Raw genomic sequence first — 21639 nt, forward strand, 5'->3', positions numbered from 1 at the left:
CAAATATTGTCATTTGAATATATCTGGTTTTTCATCTCCTGGCAATGTAAGGGAATATTCATTGTTGACGAACAATCTAGCTACATAGCAATTTTCACTTCTCAAACAATCTTACAAATATGTTTCTTGACAGCTAAATTTGTTTTTGGAATATACTTTTATTACGCAATTGGATATTCATTGATTAAATGGATAAGTAAACAGGCCAAATGTCATATCATTTAATAATTAACTTCAATTCGTTCATTTATATTTTTGAAACATTACAAAAAGTATACTGTAAAATACCATAATTTACTTACCAGTTCTGATAAAATAGTATAGTCGTTAAAATCATGGAGTGTGTTGCTGAATATTTAAAACATATACTTTGTATTTTAACCGTTTTTTTTTTTTTTTTTTTTTTTTTTGTAAATTAAAATGCTGGCATCCGTTCAATTGAATTGACGCAGTATTAATCACTTGTTTATTTACTTGAAGGGAAAGGACACTGGATGTTTCAAATTATTGACTTAAATGTATTGACTTAATAATGATATTTAATGTGAAGGTGATACAGATATACCTGAATGCAGAAACAAAATAACACTTTATTGAAATATTCTTGTTTGCTGAAACGTGTGAGTTGCATTTAAATTCTAAGTCACTTCATAATATTTTCTTTAATTTGCTTTTACATCAAAATGTACAAACAAATTATGTATAGTCTTTTAAGAGTGCTATTATATTTAAGTTACAATACAAATTTGCGTTCACGAGTTTCTATATTGCTATGTTTTTTCAGTATCCCTCTACATTTTACAGTTAAGGATATCTGCTACATTTTTTCATATATTCAGAATCCTCTAGTTTTATCAATGTAGTTCTTCTAAATATTTTGCCCGCTTACCTATATTCTTCTTGATATAATTTTATATACATATAATACATGTAGATCGACAACAGCACATTTAGAAAGTTCTTTTCAGTCCTTGTTATTTGTTTTCATGGAAGAAAAAAAATGCTACATATTAGATAGACGAAAAATCTAGAGACAAGCAGTTCCCGTCAAATTTCGGTTACATCTAAAAAAAAAAAATAAGGACAAAAGCATGTTGTATTTGTTACTACTTTTTAAGCACCTCTATTTCTATACAATGAAATCATAATAGTCTTTTGAACAGTTTTATTTCTATAAAAACAAAAAATGTGGCATTTACTGATGTACACGTATGTCCTTTTTGTTATTGGTTTATTGTTTCAGCATATACTATGCTGTTGCATTTTCACGTAAAAAGGTGGGTTTTTTTTCAATCGGTTGTTTGCATACACTTAGTAATGTTTAACCATTTATCATTGTTACCATTTAAGAATTGAATGATTCTGTTTGTTATTCATTTTGGGTGTAAAAACGTTGACCGAAGAAGATTTTGCGCTTCATTCTTAAAATGTGCACACAGTCAACGCTTTTACACCCCTATAGAGTTACAAAAATAAACATGTAATACTAATAATTACATTTTTTTAGTTTGGATCATGAAAACACGATTTCTAGAAAAAGTTTTTCTTTAATTTTCCTAGTTTGCACTTTATTATGGGACCTTTTGTTATCTTTATTGTGTGATACATGTTAAGTTCAGAAGGACGTAAAATTGCTGTTAGCCAATAAAAATAACTGTATCACAATGAAACTCACATCTTATGTTATAATTATCGTATACACGATGACCTTATTTTCTATTTCATTTGTCCAGTCCTTGACTTGTACGGGTGCACTCTACTCCAAACTTACATCATGATCTCAAAACAATTTATGCTTTAGAGATACATGTATCCTCTTTTTAACAAGGAAAACATCTTTTAGCTTAAATTACCTCAAATATGCAAACCCTAGATAGTCTAGGGCAGCTGACATTGGAGTTCCTGCTTATTTGATGCATAATTTATTTTTCAAGGAAATAATAAATACTACCTGCGTTTAACATCCAATATAAAGAACTGCAAAAATTATGTTTTTATTGAACATGGTACTTATTTGCAAAAATTGCACTTTCATAAAAAAAATCAGCACGATTGGTACACACATAAATTCTGAATCAATGTTATTTTTCTTTCTCTTTAATTTGTCTTCTGTTGTCTACTTTTTATGCATGTGTGAAAAATGTTCGAAGTTCAGTTACGTGTATTTTGAAGTATAGTATGCACTCATACCTTTGTTGATTAATTGTAAGTTCAAGATATAATTAGCGGCTCAGGGAGCATGATTTTTCTTAACTTGCTGTTTTCAAGTTGTTGTTATCGTTTTCAATTAATGAATTATCTCGTTCAATATGTTGAACCGGAACTTCATCTTATTGTTAGAATCCACATCTGGGTCGGGAAAATGATACAGTAAATGTTCTTATCGTAATTGTTTTAGTTGTTTGAGAAAATGAACCAATTGATGGCCTTCGTCTGCTCATTGGTCGGGTTGTTGTCTCTTTGACACATTCCCAATTTTCATTTTCAATTTAAAAGCTTTTATTTTTTTTTTCTTCAAATTTTACATAACACAAAAGGGACTTTTCTCTTCTATGTATAAACATTAAGAACTAAAACATAAAAATCGGTAGAGGCAACTAAACTGTAGACATAAAGAATGAACATTACAGTTTTAAAACGAGACGTCTACTGACACCTACTTATACAAATGATAGAAAGGAGAAGTTACGTACAGGCAAAAAGACACAAACATTTAAATCAATTTTCAAAAACATGATATGTTTACAAAATAGATTGATGTTCATTGGTTTCTTAGTGTGACTGCAAAATATAAATATACTAGATTCTTGGATATCTTTTAACCAGCAGTAAAACCCTTGCACAAAAATGGATATCCGTTTGACTGTTTGTGATATATAAGTACGTAGTCACGTCTGGCCATACTGAGAACGTAACATTTGATTTTTCGGGTAATTAGATTACCACGCTCTTTTCACTTTCACAAATTGTGTTACAAGTCGTTTATTGATAAACATCCAATATAACCATATACATGATACAGTAGAAGAACTAATTTTCTTTGTAGCATCTAATGTATTGTCAACTGTAGCTTCTTTAAACATTTGTCATTCTATTTGATATATCTTGATTGTGTTTAGCTCTTATTCTCAATAGTCATTATCATGAGTATGGTGCTAGCCGTTTGAATATAATATATTATATGTGTAGTATATGTCAAGTTTGCCAAACAAGACTACCTCTTTTTCTTGTTAGCAATTCAACGTTAAATCATTATATATACCCCTAACGGAAATTAAATCTCTCCTCAGTTATTTCCTTCAAAATATAACTGATGTAACCTTTAAAATATCTTTGTTGATCGTTGATCATTGAGAAATAACATAGTTTCCCCTAGCGTGTTTTTTAAATTTATAATTACGATCGTATAATTTATTGACGTCTGACAACTTCCTTAACAAGAACTTTTTATAACTATCTGTTAAATTTAAACTTGAACTTGACATGCTTGAAGGCCACAAATTATGACGTATATAGCAGGTAAATACATTATTAAATATCTGTGGGTGTTTACTAAGGTGAGTTAGATGTACATTTAAATTAAAATGATTTCAAATTGATCTTTTAAATATTATATTGTATTAATTTAAAATATTACCCCTCACCGGCAAAACAGTACTTATTTACACAAATTTTCATTACAATTTAACACTTTGCAAATTCTTTGTTTTTAGTTAGATGTAAAACATTTTTTTTCTAAAATTGCGTTGATTTTGTTAGAAATGTGACCTCAGATCTAGATTATACCGTTGTGAATCACGATTTCATGTATGACATTACGTTACAAGATTCATTAAACGAAAGATATATTTCAACAACATTGGCTGATATTAAGATGACAGATTGGCTGTGAATGGGGTTTGTTTTCTACCTTTGAATTTTCATTGTCACTGCCTTCGCTTTTAAACGTTCACATTTCACAATGTTTCAATATTGAAAACACTTATTTATACTTAATAAAGCAAAGATTTCTTTTTATGGTAACTCTGTAAATGCAGTTTAATTGATTGGCAATTTTCGCTGTGTTAGAACTCCAGGTGTGAACAGTTGTGCGTCTTGTAGGTACAATTTCATTACTAGAATACTTTCAGTCTTTCATTTTATGATGTATTTTGTAAACAAGTTTGTTGTCATTTTTGTATTGTTTATTGCTTGCGTTGTCAGTTTGTACTAGACATCTAAGTATTAGCCGCCTATCTTTTACATTATACATCTAGAAATCTGAGTTAGAACAGAATAACTCCAATTTCAACAAAACGATATGTATGTTTTTATCTAGGTAACACAACTTAATGTTTCTTCATTAGTGGTCTAAAAGTGTTCTGATTATTACGATGTAAGTTGTCCACGAGAATGGAAGGGGAAATGAGGCAGCAACCCAACCAAAGAGCAGAACACATCAATAGAAACATGCAGTCAAATGTTCATATACTCATTCCTGTTATTTTATAGTTGCATGTCGAAATAAGGATGAATCATAAACATATGTATTATTTTTCACAATATCCATTGCATCGCAAAATGTAGTTAACGTTTGATTGTACATTGCACATTGTTAACGCTATTCTTCCAGAAATATTTTTTTTCAAATCTTTCAGAGTTCGATAATTTGACCATTGTTGCATAAATAAAAAAAAATGGATAGCTACCTTATCAATTGTATCTTTTCATAACGTGAACAAATTTTCTTTACGCAAACCTTGTTAAAACTCTTCTCTAAACGGCAGAAGGTCACTAACATGCACATAATAAAGGGATGTCTGAATCCAAAGCATGATATATTTTTAATTTGCCACGTATTCAAAAGCTCACTTTTGTCCTATTATTTAGATATAGAAAGATGTGGTATGAGTGCCAATGAGACAACCATCCATCAAATTCAGAATTTGAAAAGTGAACAATTATAGGTCACCTTACGGTCTTCAAAACGAATTATTTGCTCACATCGAACAGCATATGTTCGTTGTACATTTAATCTTGCCTAAAGGGTGAGAGGAGAAATAATAATACAACCAGATAAGATTTTGTTATAAGTAAGTAAAAACCCACTTTCATCTTTTTTATAAGGTAAGACCACTATCACTATTTTAATGGTTGATTGTTACCTATTTACTAGAGGTATGCATATATTAGCTTATAATGATATGTCGCACCAATCAAAACGTAAGTTGAATGCGTTAAAAATATTGACAAATAATCGTTTAAATTTGTAAAGATGCTTTAATTTGGAAAACCTGTCCCTGTTAATAATGAATAATTATCTAATGTGTTAGCGGTTGACATGTTTGATAAGATTAGTGTAAATATAAGATGCAGTGAGATGAAAGATGAGTTTTAAATTATTCGCCCTCTACAACGTTAAGCTGATACTTTACTATCTTAAAAAAAGTATGAATAAATAATAAATTGTTTTACCTTTAGTCTTTATCACAGGTAACCTATTTAGCCTAACTTGAAAATGGAGCTTATATCACTAGTTAAGAAGAAAAAGAGCAAAGAGGCAATAGAGCTGATCAAAGGAGGATCTAACTTAGACTATGTAGATGAGGTATAAAACTTCAAGTGATACTCAAAATATTTAATGAATTCACAAAAACACGCTATGCAAATAATTGTGCTGATATATGTGTGACGAGGATTCAATAGTTCAATAATTAGACAATTTAGATATCGCTGTATTTTTTTGAATTGAGACAATACACATTTCACATTTACTGTAATCATGTTAGTATTTGCTCTTATGTAGAATGGATGTACATGCCTACATTATGCTAGTGTTGAAGGATTGCCAGAGGTTATCGTCGCAGCAGCACAGCATGGTATTGACGTTGAACTGAGAGATAAGGTAAATACAAATTTGGCAGAATGAACAGATGAAAAATAGATCAAGACTCGATTTAAGTTGGTGCCCAACACTTTGAGTAAAATTAGTTTAGCTCGTTTAATTTTCATAAAATTTTGACAAAATTTTAACTTTGAAAAAAATATAAATTTTCAAAACACTTGAACCAATCACTTTTTCAGAAAAAAAATGTTTGGATATATAGATGTGTGACATGACACTCATTTTGATCATTGAGGAGCTTAACGTTTTCTTAACAATACAACGTGATTAAAACTTTTGGCTTATTTTACTGAGTTACCTCCCTGCAGTGAAAGGTACCACCTTGAAGAACAAAAATGCTGTAAAAGATGGCAAAAAATTACCACATAGACATTGAAACTCATAGTTCATAGTTCGAATATAAGCCATGAAAATAAAAGACAAACAGACACATATTAGTACACAGGACACAACATAGATAACTAAAGTCTAAGCAACACAAACCCCACCAACAGAGGGGTGATCTCAGGTGCCCTAGAAGGGTAAGCAGATTCTGCTCCACATGTGGCACCCGTCTTACGCGTGTTGCTCATCATAATACAAACCCAATGAATATGGTAATTCGCTAGGTCATATTAGTCATAAGGGAACGAATTGTAGTTACGACATGGAGAACATATCCGATATTTACTGTGAAACGGATATTTCATAACGGTCAACAAACTTGTGATGACGTTCGTAAAATTTACGAAGGGATGATTTCATTTTCGCCCTTTTAAAACTCGTGGTTAATAGTTTTCTTGTGAGTTGCAACAATATATCAAGAAAATCATGATAGGAAATACTAGCCAATGAATATCGTATCAATTGGGAGATGTCTACTCCGTATGGAGGCGCTGCTGGTATGTTGCTACATTAATATGGAAAGTTTACTATAAGAAGCTGAAATCCTCTTTTTGTCGTTATTTCTGTTTTCAACCGACCCTCATTGTCAATTTCTAGTCGTAGGTCAAGATATGAGTCTGTTATAAGTAGAGGAGTACAATTTGTCCCCATAGGAATGCCGATAGTCTGTTGAAAAAACACGTCTTCCAAACGTAACAAGTATGTTATCAATCAAGAAATCAAGCATCTTCATATTTTTTCCGTGAAAATTATGTTTGAATCAGAGTGATTTTTTACAAAATATAATTAATCCCACTCTAATCAATTATACTGGTATCTTCGTTGGCCAATCTTTTTTTATAACACCAAGGAATACCAACTCTTTGAGTTTGTATCGAGTTTGAAATGGGGGATGCTGGTATAAAGTGTAGAAAAGTAAAATGTGTTAATACTATTGCAAGATGAAAGAGGCAAAGATTGTATGTACTCTAAGATCTCTGTTTTTTTTTAGTATCCACATCTGATTCACGCCACTTTTAAAATAGGCGGTTGCACAATAACTATGAAGTCCGGCTTTGATGGCTGATACATTTATGTTTCAAATCACAGAGATATGACTCGCTTTTTGGTACTTTCGATAATGCAAATGTTGAAATTAAGATATCAACACTTTAACCTGCATGTAAGATTTGTAAATATTCAAAGTCAATGAACCATGACTGAAGGTGTTTAGCCCATTGCCTGGATTAATCATCGACTAAATACATAAGTTGTATTTCCAAACGATGGATTTAGGATCACAATAGTTTGCACCTTTGAATAACAAATTTCAATAGGAAGTGTTATTGGCAATGTTAAAGTCACCAGTAATAACGTGACCAGCAAGATAATGTGTGAAATGGGAACTAGCAAAACGTGTTTGTAATTAAAACTTTTAGTTTCAATTAGTTTGGAATAGGTGTAATAAATGATTGAAACAGACTGATCTTTAAAATAAAGAGGTATCTTTTGGAGTGAACAGTACAAATTAATCTATTATAAAGCTTTACAAAATCGTTTTTAGCCATTTTAGGTATCTTTATTCAAATTTCAAAACAAACATTTGTTTCTATCAAATACTCACTATAAACACGTTGCCGTAAATCTTTTAAACATTGCTGTTTGCCAAATGTTCAACACAACCAACAGCAAACTTAAGGTTCCTTGGCCAAACAATAAGTGGATGTTTTTCTATATATTTTGTATTACAAATCTTACAAAAAGTGCCTAGAAACCATCAAAATTGGTGTTGAGTAAACAACAATGTATGTTTTCCCTTCTGCTTTTATCTTGTGTTAATATATTTCTTCAATTTGTATAGGATGGTGAAACTGCGTTATTCAAGGCTGTGAAAAATTCAAACATTGAATCAGCTGTGGCCCTTGTAGCCTTTAAATCAACAGTAAATGTTATAAACAATGTAAGTATGACTTAAAAGACTACACTAAGATAAAACAAGATATATAGCTACAACAGCAAGAGAGTTTTATCCATGTCGCAAGTTAAAATTAGTCGTTTACTTGGAATGGTTTCTTGGTGGTAACGTTTAAAGAAACTGTATCTTAAATATGAAATATTCTTAAACTGACTCGACATATTTTATTTGCTTAGCTAGTGCTCATGCATCATGTTTAGATATAACAAAGTATGAACGAACTGCATCATTTAATTTTTTGCATAACATGCTTGAATCAAGACGATAAATGCAGATAAGATATATACATTTATCTATATAAAGGTTATTCACTTTGAATTTAATGTCGAAAGATGACAGTCAAATTATGCTATTCATGTAGTACAATAATTTGTGCATCCGTGTTTAATTGTTCTTTGAATTTTCTGACCGTCACTTGTGTGTCTAAATATACGTTATTGTAATTGCGAACACACATTTGAGATTTTTAAAGTATGTGCCAAATATTGTTCGGTATGAACTTATTTTGCAATAAAACCTGTTTCGTTGAGCATTTATTAATGTTATGTACATGTATATGCACTTTTTCAATTACAAAATGTTTGCATACATTGAAACTAAAGTTATTAATTTTAAGTTTTGTTTTTTGTTTCAGAAAGGACAAAGTCCTTTAGATATAGCTGTTACAAAGAAAGATGCTGCAGTTATTGAGTTACTGTGCAGTTTTGGATCATCGGTTACAATTGATGATTGGGCACTTGTAGGTGTTGATGTTGATATTCTTAACAAAACAGACCAGAAAATTATGAGAACATTGATAAACCAACTAGAACGAGAAGCCGAGAATAATTACGGGTATTCATTAAGCAACAATTAGGAAATTATTATAGCTAACATTTGAAAGATAATCTCGATTTCTAAGGACAAGTCATTGCTGTTTATTTTACTGAAATATTTATTTTATAATTGAAGATTAAAAATTTTCAAAGTTTTAACGTTTATATACACAACACCAACACGATTTTAACGAATAAAACAAACGTTATGTTTTGTATACAGACATATTGCTTTGTATGAATTTCAAAGTTTGAATTATCAAATTCATATCTATTACATGTATTATGTACATGAAACATCAAGCGGGTTGAGAGTTTTGTAACTTGTGATAAGTCTGCCTACTGATAAACCGTATACTGTTGTCTTGTTATCTATTTAAAAAAAATTATAATCTGCATATCATACAAACTGTTCAGTATACACATTTCATGATTAATAATTACACCAAATATGGGAACACTTCAATTAAATGAACAATATGTTTTTAAATGTGTCGTTTCGCAATTAAAATATCAAAGCTTTTTTTTCTTGTAGCAACAATACTTTTGAAGTCCGCTACGTAAATCCTACTGAAGACATTTCAATATGTACAGACATCACACTCAATACGGACAATTTAAGTAACAGTTTTTTCTTATATTGTTCGAAAGTTATTCCAGAACACACTGATTTCACTATGCATCTGAGTTCCGAAGACAAAATTTTTAGCGATGTCTATGAAATCAAAACATGGGGTGTTACTCCATATCGTTTAGATCTGCAGATTTCTGTGTTAGGTTTTGTTCAAGAAAATCAGCTGGTGGTAATTATGCCCTTAGAAGGTTCTGTAGAAGGCAACATTACTGGCCAAACATTTACAGAGGGAGAATACGGGGAAGAGGTTAGTACGTTTGATCACCAGTTGTACAATTTAAGACTTACCTTTCTTTGCTTATTAGGATAATATAGGCAAACTACAAAAAATAAAGTCAAAGTAAAATTTGTCTAAACGGGAAAATATTCTAAATAAGGTTCGATATGAAGTTTGTTCAATTTTTATCGCTATCTTTAAGGTGTCATTACGTGCCCCCTCTAACATCAAATAGCTAATGGGTTGAATACCCCTTTTACTATAATACTATTTGTCATTTTGAGGGTAAAAGGTTAAATTATTGTTGCACATTGTTCGAAACGATACAACAATGTATACTGGATAGAATCATTAATAATAAAAAGTGATTTATAAAACTTTGTTTGGTAAAGTTTTTTATTAATCAATTTTAAATCAATACATTGAAAACATCATTGACATAAACTTATTTCATATAATATTATTACCACGAGAAAGTTGGGACAATATGCTCACTTCATTTCCCATATGGTGAAATGGTAACCTTTCTTCTGTAGCTCTGTCCATATCGTAAACTTGGATACAAGTGTATGTATGGTTTAGCTCAGTCGATTGTAAATAAAAATGATATATGTCAAATATCACAACACAGAGATTTTTTGTTCATCCAAAACGTTTGAGTTCCTCATTTTGATGTGCATTAGTGATCTTAACCCAGTTATCAAACCGCATAATACGTATATGTTTGAACAGACATTACTTTAAAGACTCAGCTTGCTCCTAAAGAAAAAATGCATGAAATGATATTTCAGATCATATCGACAATGGATGGCTCACTATTCCTTTGCACTAACTGAAACATGTAAAAAGTAAATACAAAGCACATTCGAAAATGTATATTTTTTTGTAAGAACAGTTAAACTTATTTAGTGGTTTGAAAGCTGTCGTTACTGATAGTTATTTTGGGTTTTCTCATTGTCTCTACTGCTTTGGACTGTTTTGTATTTGTAGTTGGTTTCTTTTTTGTTTTTTTTTTTTGGTAAGTTTCAGGGGGCACATCAATATAGCATAGGTAACATTGTTTTACAAAATGTCTATCATGAAATGTATTTCAATTTTGACAAATTGACAAAACCATTCTTTCCTATATAACTGACCTGATTTAGGTTTCAAATAAATGTATCATCAATCGTTTGGTTGAATGCAATCTATTACACAGATATATTCTTTTATTTTAAACAAAATATATAAATGCATGTATGTATATGCGAATAATTTCTTTTTTCAGTATACGAAATTCGATATCAAAATTGACCTTACAAGAATAAAGACGGCAAAGTTCGTTATTTTAACACAGCTTCGGCAAGAACAGTTTGACGTTACGCAGGAAGCGGTCAAAATTATTCCGCAATCAGAGAGTAGTGCAGAAATAGATATACCTGAAGGAGCATTTAAGTCACCAGGAAAGTTAATGCTCAATGTAGGATATCTTTACAAATAAATAAGACATATTTCTAGTACCATTCGATTTTTGGTATTATTCTTACTTGTAAATAAGTATATTCGATGTATATGTGTATCTTCCATATATTCAGTTGTTTCTTTTTAGTGTTTTTTCTGAGTACTACGTGTACTAGACGAGACAAGCGTCTGGCGTGAGTGTAAAGTTTTAGTCCTGATATCCATGATGAGTTTATATATGTACCATTTAATTTTTGGTATTATTCTAAATTATAAACAAGTATATTCAATGTATCTTGTGTATCTTTCATCTATTACAATTGTTTCTTTTTAATTTATTTTCTAAGTACTGATTGGTTCTTGAACTTAAAAAATACAAACTGTTATTTAAAGACCAGGATGTTAAATGGGCAATGTTATGTGTAGTTTTCAGCAGAACAAATATTGATAAAACAATTTTATATAAATTGTTATTATATTTTCAAAAATATCCAATTAATTAAAAGATGGCAATGCAATTTTCGTTTAAGGTAGCTGATACCAATGACTGGAATGGTGAGGAAACGGTCTTATTTACCAATGCCCTGGATTTAACAATGCAGAATAATGTTCAGCCAAGCAAACCGGTAAATATGAAACTTCAACTGCATTCACTGACTGTATCAGTTGATGATTTCATAATAATAGCCTCACATAACGATGTTCCAGAATCAGAGAAAGATTGGGAAATATGTTCAACAAATATCAAAATTGAAGGGAATACAGTTTCTTTCTCGGCAGAACATTTTACAAGGTAGATTTTTTTTTAGATATTAGGGTGAATTACATTTTTGTAATATAAAGAACAAGTTAATGTCAACATAACTGAAACATCATTAAACTTAAATAGCATAAAACTGCAGACTAGTCAAAAGAACAGTCAATGTAAATGTTGTCTTAGGGATGGATTAATCGTACTTTGAATTTCTTTTATCTAGATGATGACGATTTTTTATTTCGTCTTTGGCAACATATGTGGTACGCGGGGAAGACTTTTTTTCAAGTGACAGTCTTGTATTTATCAGACGTTTTATGTTTTTTTGGCATATCATTGTCGATATAAAAATGGAATTTGGTAGGATTTTCGATCCGACACTTCTCCACATGAGACCAAATAACACAGAAATTGACAACTATAGGTCACCATACGGCCTTCAACAGTGAGCGAATCAGGGACACATAGCAAGCTGTTAAAATTTTTTGTCATGTAAGAAGCTGCGTTGGACGCGTTAATTCGATATTCAAACCTCTTATCCAGTTGTTTTCAGTTAGTATTTTTCAGGGTTTTTTTTATGCACAACCCGATCTCCTTGTATTCATAGGCTCTACTAATAAATGTATCTATTCCGAAGTCTTAATTTGCAACCAAAGTGTTCAACAATAGATAATAAACAAAATGTACCAACGATTATACATGTTCTTTTTAATATTGAATCAATTTCAATTGGAATTAGCTTTGCTGTTGGACTAAAGAAAAATTTCAAGAAAAGTGCAGAATCGGCAACAATGGCTGTTCTTCATTACAGACCAACAGAGATATTTGCATGTCTCAAAAATGAGACGGATAATAAATTAACCTTAATAGTCGAAATTGCTAAGAGAAGTTGTGGAAAGAAAAGAAGGAAATACTGGAGACAAAATGGATTTAGGTTACAAACAATAGAATACAGAGACGGTATAGTCCAAGATGGTGAAAAGCTAAAGGTATTATTTGTTCTATTGAGTATTTTATTGAACTGTTTTTGACCTCTCTGATACAGTATACCTTATTTCATAGTTGCATGTTCTTACATTTTGAAATGAAGTTATATTATATCAATATTCAATAACACAATGTACATGCTACTTTTCTTCCTATCAAGAGTCTTCGTTTTTATTTATATACAGACAAGACAAAGTTATCACATCAATGAAGGAAATAAAGTTCAAACTCATTATTTGTGTATTTTCTTTCTTTTTAGATTTCTTTAGAAGGAAATTTTCAGATAGACACTATACGAAGTTCAAAGGAACACATCATATTCAACCATAACAAGAAAAGGAACTATCGTACATTTCACATTATTTCTGACAAGCATGAACCACCAATAGGTGACGTCATAATATTCAGGACTACAAAAAACATCGTCGAACAATCAGTTGTTGATACATTACAAAACAAACCGAAACCTAAATTTTGGAATGGTTTTTGTAACAACGCTGTTGAAGTTGCAACATCTAGAAAAGTAGTCATTGAAAATGATATCAAGGAACTGATCAGATTACCTATCGATGGACAACTGTTCGGTAATATTTTATTTGCATTTTTTATTAATGTGTTTACTTTTAATAAACATACACAGACATGTGAATAAAGAACATAACGTCATCCAAATACTATTATCATTTATGTACACTTATATTCGAAAAGTTTGATACACATGAAACAATTTAATAACAAAATGATAACGTTTGGATTGTTAGTTTTATTGACTTATAATGAATGTTTTGCCTTTTAACCACAATAGCAAATGATTTAAAAAGAAATAGTAAAAAATCAATATACTCACCCTGTCTTTATCAAATGATACAATAGATTGCAATATTCGTGCTTCTTCGAAAGAAACATGTGCTTGCTATCATAATCAGCAGTAAAGTGCATTCAATATTATTTAAACTATCAATACACAAATATTCGATGCGGTAGACCATTACGAGATGCATATATGGTATAAGTGATTGTGTTAGCAAAGTATAGTCTGTCAAAACTGTATATGATATAACTTAGCAATTTTTTTTTCGTAATTTGAACATTTAAACGTATTGGTGATAAACAAAAATTATTTCATATAATTTTTACTATTATAGCATATGATATATTTTAGATGAAAATCAAGACGTTGGTGTAGATATAGATGATCCACAGTGTAAGTTTATATGTAGTGTATCTTATTGTAATTGAACCCGATAGTGATAGTTCGTCTCTGTGTGTGTGATAGGCGACATGTTATTTGTTAAAATAATTCTATTGTAAGTTAAAATGATGAATTTTGACAAAACGTAAACATGTATTTGACATCAAAAGATTGTTATGGTTAATTAATAAAAGTGCAATTGTTGTCTGGAAATCCACCAATAAAAGGATACAAAATGAAGAAATCTTTTATCTGACACACTATATTTAGTATGAGACTAGGATACAGTTAAGTCGGCTTCATATCTTGACTTACATCTAGAAATTGACAATGAGGGTCGGTTGAAAACAAAACTTTACGACAAAAGAGATGATTTCAGCTTTCCAATTGTGAACTTTCCATTTCCAAGTAGCAACATTCCAGCAGCACCTGCATACGGGGTATATATCTCCCAATTGATACGATATTCCCGTGCTTGCATTTCCTATCATGATTTTCTTGATAGAGGTTTGCTGCTCACAAGGAAGCTATTAAACCAAGAGTTCCAAATGGTGAAGTTGAAATCATCCCTTCGTAAATTTTACGGACGCCATCACGAGTTGGTTGACCGTTATGGAATAACCGTTTCACAAATGATATCGGATATGTTCCTCACGTCGTAACTACAATCCCTTTCTCTTTCATGAATATGACCTACCGAATTAGACTATTTACCGGATTTGTAATCACTTAAGCAACACGACGGGTGCCACATGTGGAGCAGGATCTGCTTACCCTTCCGGAGCACCTGATATCACCCCTAGTTTTTGGTGGGGTTCGTGTTGTTTACTCTTCAGTTTTCTATGTTGTGTCGTGTGTATTATTGTTTTTCTGTTTGTCTTTTTTATTTTTAGCCATGGCGTTGTCAGTTTGTTTTAGATTTATGAGTTTGACTGTCCCTTTGGTATCTTTCGTCCCTCTTTTTTTATACAAAAATAGTAATATGATCATAAAATATTGTGATGAATCTGTTATCAAATATAATCCATCAACAAACACTTAAATATTCAGTTTTAAATCAAAACTTTTTAAAGTAAGGGGCTGACGCTTACTTTTAAAGGCTATCATTCAAACCACCTATTATGAAACTATGCAAAACTTAAATAAAAAGAGTTACACTGTTTTCAAAGATACATAACGAATTTTAAAGTGTTATGGATATTTTTTCCAGCATAGAGTTATTTATTTACTATTTTATCTATACAATGCAATGCATGTTTAAGTGGTGATTAATCTTACTTTTAAAAATTGGTATCAAATGAAAAGAACTTGTTGTTGTTGTTACAAATACTGTATAACTGAAATCTATCTTGACGTTGATCTTTATCAAGTAACATTTTTTTTTTGGTATCTTTTAGGTACAATTCCTGTTCTTAGAAAATCATCATTATTCAGACTCGCAAAACAGCTGAGTGAAGATGAGTGCTACAAACTTGCAGTACAGTTAAATATTTCAGAGAAAAAACTATCGAGCATAGAGTCAAAACCAGAATTTAAAACTGCGATGTTTGATATATGGAGACCGACACGGCCAAATGAAACCTTAGTTTTTAATTTAGTTAAAGCACTGAAAATAATTGACAAAGACAGTGAAGCCGGTGCCGTACAAGAAGCTTTTGTAGACTATGTAGAATTCAAACCTGTAGTACTAGACAATTTAATGGCACAACATTGAATATATATAAGGCTGCTATCATATTTGGGTTGTATTTCTGGTAGCTTCATGTAGATTAAATAAATTGTATCCGCTATATTACCATTTTGGATAAATATCTCTCAATTATTTCTTTGCAGTCCGGGTTTGAGTCATGTTAAAGTGATTCATTAACAATGGTTTTAAAGTAAAGCAGTGTCCATTTAAGAGTAAATATCAATTGTCAGGGTAAAATAGTATTTGGAAGTTTTAAATATATTTTTACCCGCTACGAAACAAACAAAAAAACTCTCTGTGTTTTTAAAGGTGTAATACCACCATGTACGTCACATCCGGTTGTATACGAAAATAGGTCGAAAAAAGCTTGATTTTGACAGTTGTAAGTAATTAATCCTCCATTTAATTGCAATAAAACATTTCTGTGTTATAAACTTATGTCTTGGGTATTTCAAAGCACCATTATTTTTCATTTGGGATTTCTTTATAATATTTTTAAAATTTGGTCACTTAAGCTTGTACACAGGTTAAATAAGGGGAGACATTTGATTGGTTAACTTCAAGGGATAGTCATTTTCTGTATGCAATGAAATTTTATGTGAATTTTTTTCTATAGTACTGAACAGGATAAAACTTTACTCATGCTAAGTATTTCTTTATTTGAAACAAAGATAAATTCTGCACATTTTTTTTTTAAAGTGCAAATTTAACAAAGACTAATAGGGGCAAATCAATGGTGGTATTACACCTTAAGCTTCGACAAATGGATTTTGAATTGTGCTACAAATTGCGAATTTCGTGCATATTCTTGATTAAAACGTTTTATGTCACTATAAAATGTTTTTTCCTGTCTCATTCTGATTGACCCTTTCTAACGGCATTGGCATGTAATCCATCGTTTCTCGTTGTGGCTGTGCGCTATACAAGTTTTGCGTTTATTGTTTTGGTAATGATCAGGCCGCCATTTTTCTGGGTAAAATATAACGTTTCTCATTTTTATATTTGGGACTTTTTATAGCAGAAAATATGAATTAAATATCAGATAGAAAGAAAAACAGAAAAGATTAAATTGCCAATATTCATATTGTAGGATGCTTAAAGGTTTACATAAATTGTGTTAATAAATAATAAAATGATATCGTAACTATGGTTTACTCAACCTCAAAAGACGTATTTCAAATCAGCAAAATTGAACATGCATCGCTACATCTGGGTTTGAATTGTCATAATATCAATTTCATATAAATCCTGAATGTCTTTACCTTTAAAATAATGCCTTGTCCACCAAAACACAATGAACATATCAAAATCACGCATAAAATGAAAGATAGTGCTGTAATAACTTTGACACCTGTAACAATGACACACACACAAATATAAACATCTCTATTTTTTACCGTCTTCAACGACAAAACAAATATTGAACAAAGTCTTCATTTGACGCTTACGAAAGCTGAATTGAAAGCTAGCGATCTATTTTTTTTTAAAACATTTATCACTATATATAAACTAAATGCAAGCATCTCGTATTTTTAAGTAAACAATATATATATATCAGGTATACATGAGACCAAAAATCTGCAGCAAGATACAGGATTAACGATTTAAAAAAAAATGTAGAACTGACAGCCTCAGTTGTCTTAAGCCAATACTGCCTTTGACACTATAACTAATTTATCAACTGTTAAAATGTTCAGACTAAATGCATTCTAAAACATGTTGCAATTATACATAAAAACCACATTAGATATAGGAAGGAAAGGAATAATTTTTAGGTCTAAGGCAAGTTCAACATGTTTAACAGGTGTAAACGTTAGAGAGAGAAAAGTGAAATTGCCGAAATTTGATACGAAAGGTTTAATATATACCAAGTAAATACATTTTTTAAATATTTTACGTTTAAACATACAAATTTCAAAACCATGAATTATTTGCGTATAACTGAAAAAAAACATCATTAAATATTTGCAGTCTGCAATTAACCTATATGATTCATATATCTGTTGCTGTTCAAGGCTAGGCTTATATAATACTAATACATGCTTGTTTCGGCCTTTCATTTTTGATACTTGATATTCATATCCAAAACAAACTGAATTTAACATTTTGTGATAATGCTTTAATATTAGGTTTTATTTATATAGTTATTATGACTAAATGGCAGCTTTTAATCTAATTGTGAATATTAACATGATTAAATATAAAAAAAAAAAAATTTTATAAGAATTTTTGTACAAATTTTAATTATTAACGATACAGACATTGGCTCCATTTGGTTATAGAACATTTCGAATCTTAAGTTGCAGTAATGGTTTTCCTTTGTTTTTGCCAGAAAGGTGCACAAAATCAATTATTGTATGTTTCGTAGTCAATTCTAACCCACTTAGCACAGTCATGTGTGACGACTTCTATTCGTTCATTATTCAATATTATAGACATAATTGATAAAATTAGAAAAAACGACATGTTTATTTTAACGGAAAAAAAACATAATTAAATAAAGAAAGTATTGCTCAATGACCTTACATTTAAATCGAACAGTATTCCTAAATGCCAAACAAAGGTACAATACATAGTCGTTATGGACCTTTAAATGTCTCAATATTTATCTAACACACATCTGTATAAAGATTTTTAGTATATAAAGACTACATATAAAAACTAATATTATAATTATATTGATTTTTGTAACGAAGTAGATGATAAACGAATACATGCTCGTTCGGTTCAAGCAAATACTAGTAGGAACACAATAGAATAAAAAAGTGAATTATAGCAATTATTTACTGAACGCAATTGACGTCAATATGTGATTTCTGAATGGTAAGGATTTTTATCATACGTTTATATAGACGGAAATATTATTATAATATTATAAAATCGATTAAGGTTTTATATTGCTATATATACAGATTAAATTTAATAATGAAAAGTAGTTAAGATATAATTAGAATTTTGATCATAAAGAAAAATGTTCATATTCCCTACAGTACTTGCAACCTTAGGCGTTACTGTTTGACGTGAACTTGACTGATCGGTGAATGATCGGTGACGGATGTTTGACTGATCGATGAGTGATCGGTGATCGGTGACCCATAGGATCCGTCGGATAAGTCAAATAACCTATGTGAGAGTTACCCTGACAACTGTCATCGATCGATCAGTAAATTAAATTTATGCACGGATCGGACGGATACGTATATATTTAAAATTCTTATGTAAACCGAACTCGACAGTGTTTACAAACAATGAACGCGGACCTCCACGAAGAAACCTTAATTTACACGTTAATTTGTAATAAAATTAGTTGCAATAAAAAAGTGAAAATAGTATAACAGAATAATATGATTAGAGCGTTAAATTGTTTGTGTTGATTAATAGTTCTGTATTAAATATTGTTAACATCAGAGACATATAATACATAATTGTATTATATGACTCTGTTAACATAAACTTATTGGATTTTTGAACTTTTTATAGTTTTGAATAGGCTGTTTTTTCGTGAAATTAAAAGAATGTCAAAGAAATAATATTAAAAAAATGTTCGCACTGTTTAGAATTACCAAAATTATTCTTCTTTTTATCAATAATGATACAATTTTATTTGAAATCATTTATTTTTACCATCTTGAGACAAGTCTTCTAATCAGAATTGAGATATAATGAGAATTAAAATACTTAAACTTTGATTTTTGGGGAATAAGAATGCAGTTATTGATTTATTTTGATACAAATTATTAACCGTCATATGATTTGAGTACTTTTTGTACATCAAGATTGGCTGTTCTTCATAAATTATGCTTACTTTAAGGGAAAAGATACTAAATTTTTGTACGTGTTGCCTAAATTGCAAATATTTCTTCATTTTACTGAAAATTATTGACCGCCATTAAATTTTTGTACTTTTTATAGTTTAGAATAGTTTTTTTTCATAAAATAAAAAGAATATCAGGAAAATCATACTAAAAGTTTCTTCACATTGTTTAAAATAACCAAAATTATTCTTCTTTTTATCAAAAATGATACTATTTAATTTGAAATCATTTATTTTTACCAGCTTGAGACAAGTCTTCTAATCAGAATTGAGATATAATGAGAATTAAAATACTTAAACTTTTATTTTTGTGTAGTAAGAATGCAGTTATTGATTTATTTTGATACAAATTATTAACCGTCATATGATTTGAGTACTTTTTGTACATCAAGATTGGCTGTTCTTCATAAAATATGCTTACTTTAAGGAAAAAGATACTAAATTTTTGTACGTGTTGCCTAAAATGCAAATATTTCTTCATTTTACTGAAAATTATTGACCGCCATTAAATTCTTGTACTTTTTATAGTTCAGAATAGTTTTTTTTCATAAAATTAAAATAATATCAGAAAAATCATACTAAAATTTTGTTCACATTGTTTAAAATAACCAAAATTATTCTTCTTTTTATCAAAAATGATACTATTTTATTTGAAATCAGTTATTTTTACCATCTTGAGACAAGTCTTCTAATCAGAATTGAGACATAATGAGAATTAAAAAACTTAGACTTTTATTTTTGTGAAATAAGAATGCAGTTATTGATTTATTTTGATACAAATTATTAACCGTCATATGATTTGAGTACTTTTTGTACATCAAGATTGGCTGTTCTTCATAAAATATGCTTACTTTAAGGAAAAAGATACTAAATTTTTGTACGTGTTGCCTAAAATGCAAATATTTCTTCATTTTACTGAAAATTATTGACCACCATTAAATTTTTGTACTTTTTATAGTTTAGAATAGTTTTTTTTTCATAAAATTAAAAGAATATCAGAAAAATCATACTAAAATTTTGTTCACATTATTTAAAAGAACCAAAATTCTTCTTCTTTTTATCAAATATGATACTATTTAATTTGAAAACAGTTATTTTTACCATCTTGAGACAAGTCTTCTAATCAGAATTGAGATATAATGAGAATTAAAATACTTAAACTTTTTTTTTGTGGAATAAGAATGCAGTTATTGATTTATTTTGATACACATTATTAACTGTCATATGATATGAGTATTTTTTGTACATCAAGATTGGCTGTTCTTCATAAAATATGCTTACTTTAAGGAAAAAGATACTAAATTTTTCTACGCGTAGCTTAAAATGCAAATATTTCTTCATTTTACTGAAAATTATTGACCGCCATTAAATGTTTGTACTTTTTGTAGGTTAGAATAGTTTTTTTTCATAAAATTAAAAGAATATCAGAAAAATCATACTAAAATTTTGTTCGCATTGTTTAAAATAACCAAAATTATTCTTCTTTTTATCAAAAATGATACTATTTTATTTGAAATCAGTTATTTTTACCATTTTGAGATGAGTCTTCTAATCAGAATTGAGATATAATGAGAATCAAAATACTTAAACTTTTATTTTTGTGGAATAAGAATGCAGTTATTGATTTATTTTGATACAAATTATTAACTGTCATTTGATTTCAGTACTTTTTGTACATCAAGATTGGCTGTTCTTCATAAAATATGCTTACTTTAAGGAAAATGATATTAAATTTTTGTACGCGTTGCCTTAAATGCAAATATTTCTTCATTTTACTGAAAATTATTGACCACCATTAAATTTTTGTACTTTTTATAGTTTAGAATAGTTTTTTTTCATAAAATTAAAAGAATGTCAGAGAAATCATACTGAAA

The 21639-nt window shown here is 29.7% G+C and overlaps 1 protein-coding gene across 2 annotated transcripts; it reads left to right on the top strand.

Annotated features, from left to right (window-relative positions):
• Positions 1 to 525: 525 nt before the first annotated feature.
• Positions 526 to 16070, top strand: LOC143076304 (uncharacterized). 2 transcript variants are annotated; one of them, XM_076252031.1, is made up of 12 exons: positions 526 to 620; positions 5473 to 5587; positions 5786 to 5884; positions 8109 to 8207; positions 8857 to 9056; positions 9573 to 9918; positions 11156 to 11347; positions 11859 to 12121; positions 12822 to 13071; positions 13329 to 13653; positions 14232 to 14273; positions 15659 to 16070. In XM_076252031.1, the coding sequence occupies exons 2-12, from the start codon at positions 5498 to 5500 to the stop codon at positions 15973 to 15975; spliced, it is 2223 nt and encodes a 740-aa protein (XP_076108146.1). In that variant the 5' UTR covers positions 526 to 620; positions 5473 to 5497; the 3' UTR covers positions 15976 to 16070. The 2 variants fall into 2 exon arrangements, with proteins under 2 accessions (XP_076108146.1, XP_076108147.1); XM_076252032.1 differs by lacking the exons at positions 526 to 620; positions 13329 to 13653 and having other exon boundaries at positions 4236 to 5587; positions 15659 to 15798.
• The last annotated feature ends 5569 nt before the right edge of the window (positions 16071 to 21639 follow it).

The sequence above is a fragment of the Mytilus galloprovincialis genome, chromosome 5, assembly GCF_965363235.1.
Source record: "Mytilus galloprovincialis chromosome 5, xbMytGall1.hap1.1, whole genome shotgun sequence".
In the NCBI taxonomy this organism is placed as follows: domain Eukaryota; kingdom Metazoa; phylum Mollusca; class Bivalvia; order Mytilida; family Mytilidae; genus Mytilus; species Mytilus galloprovincialis.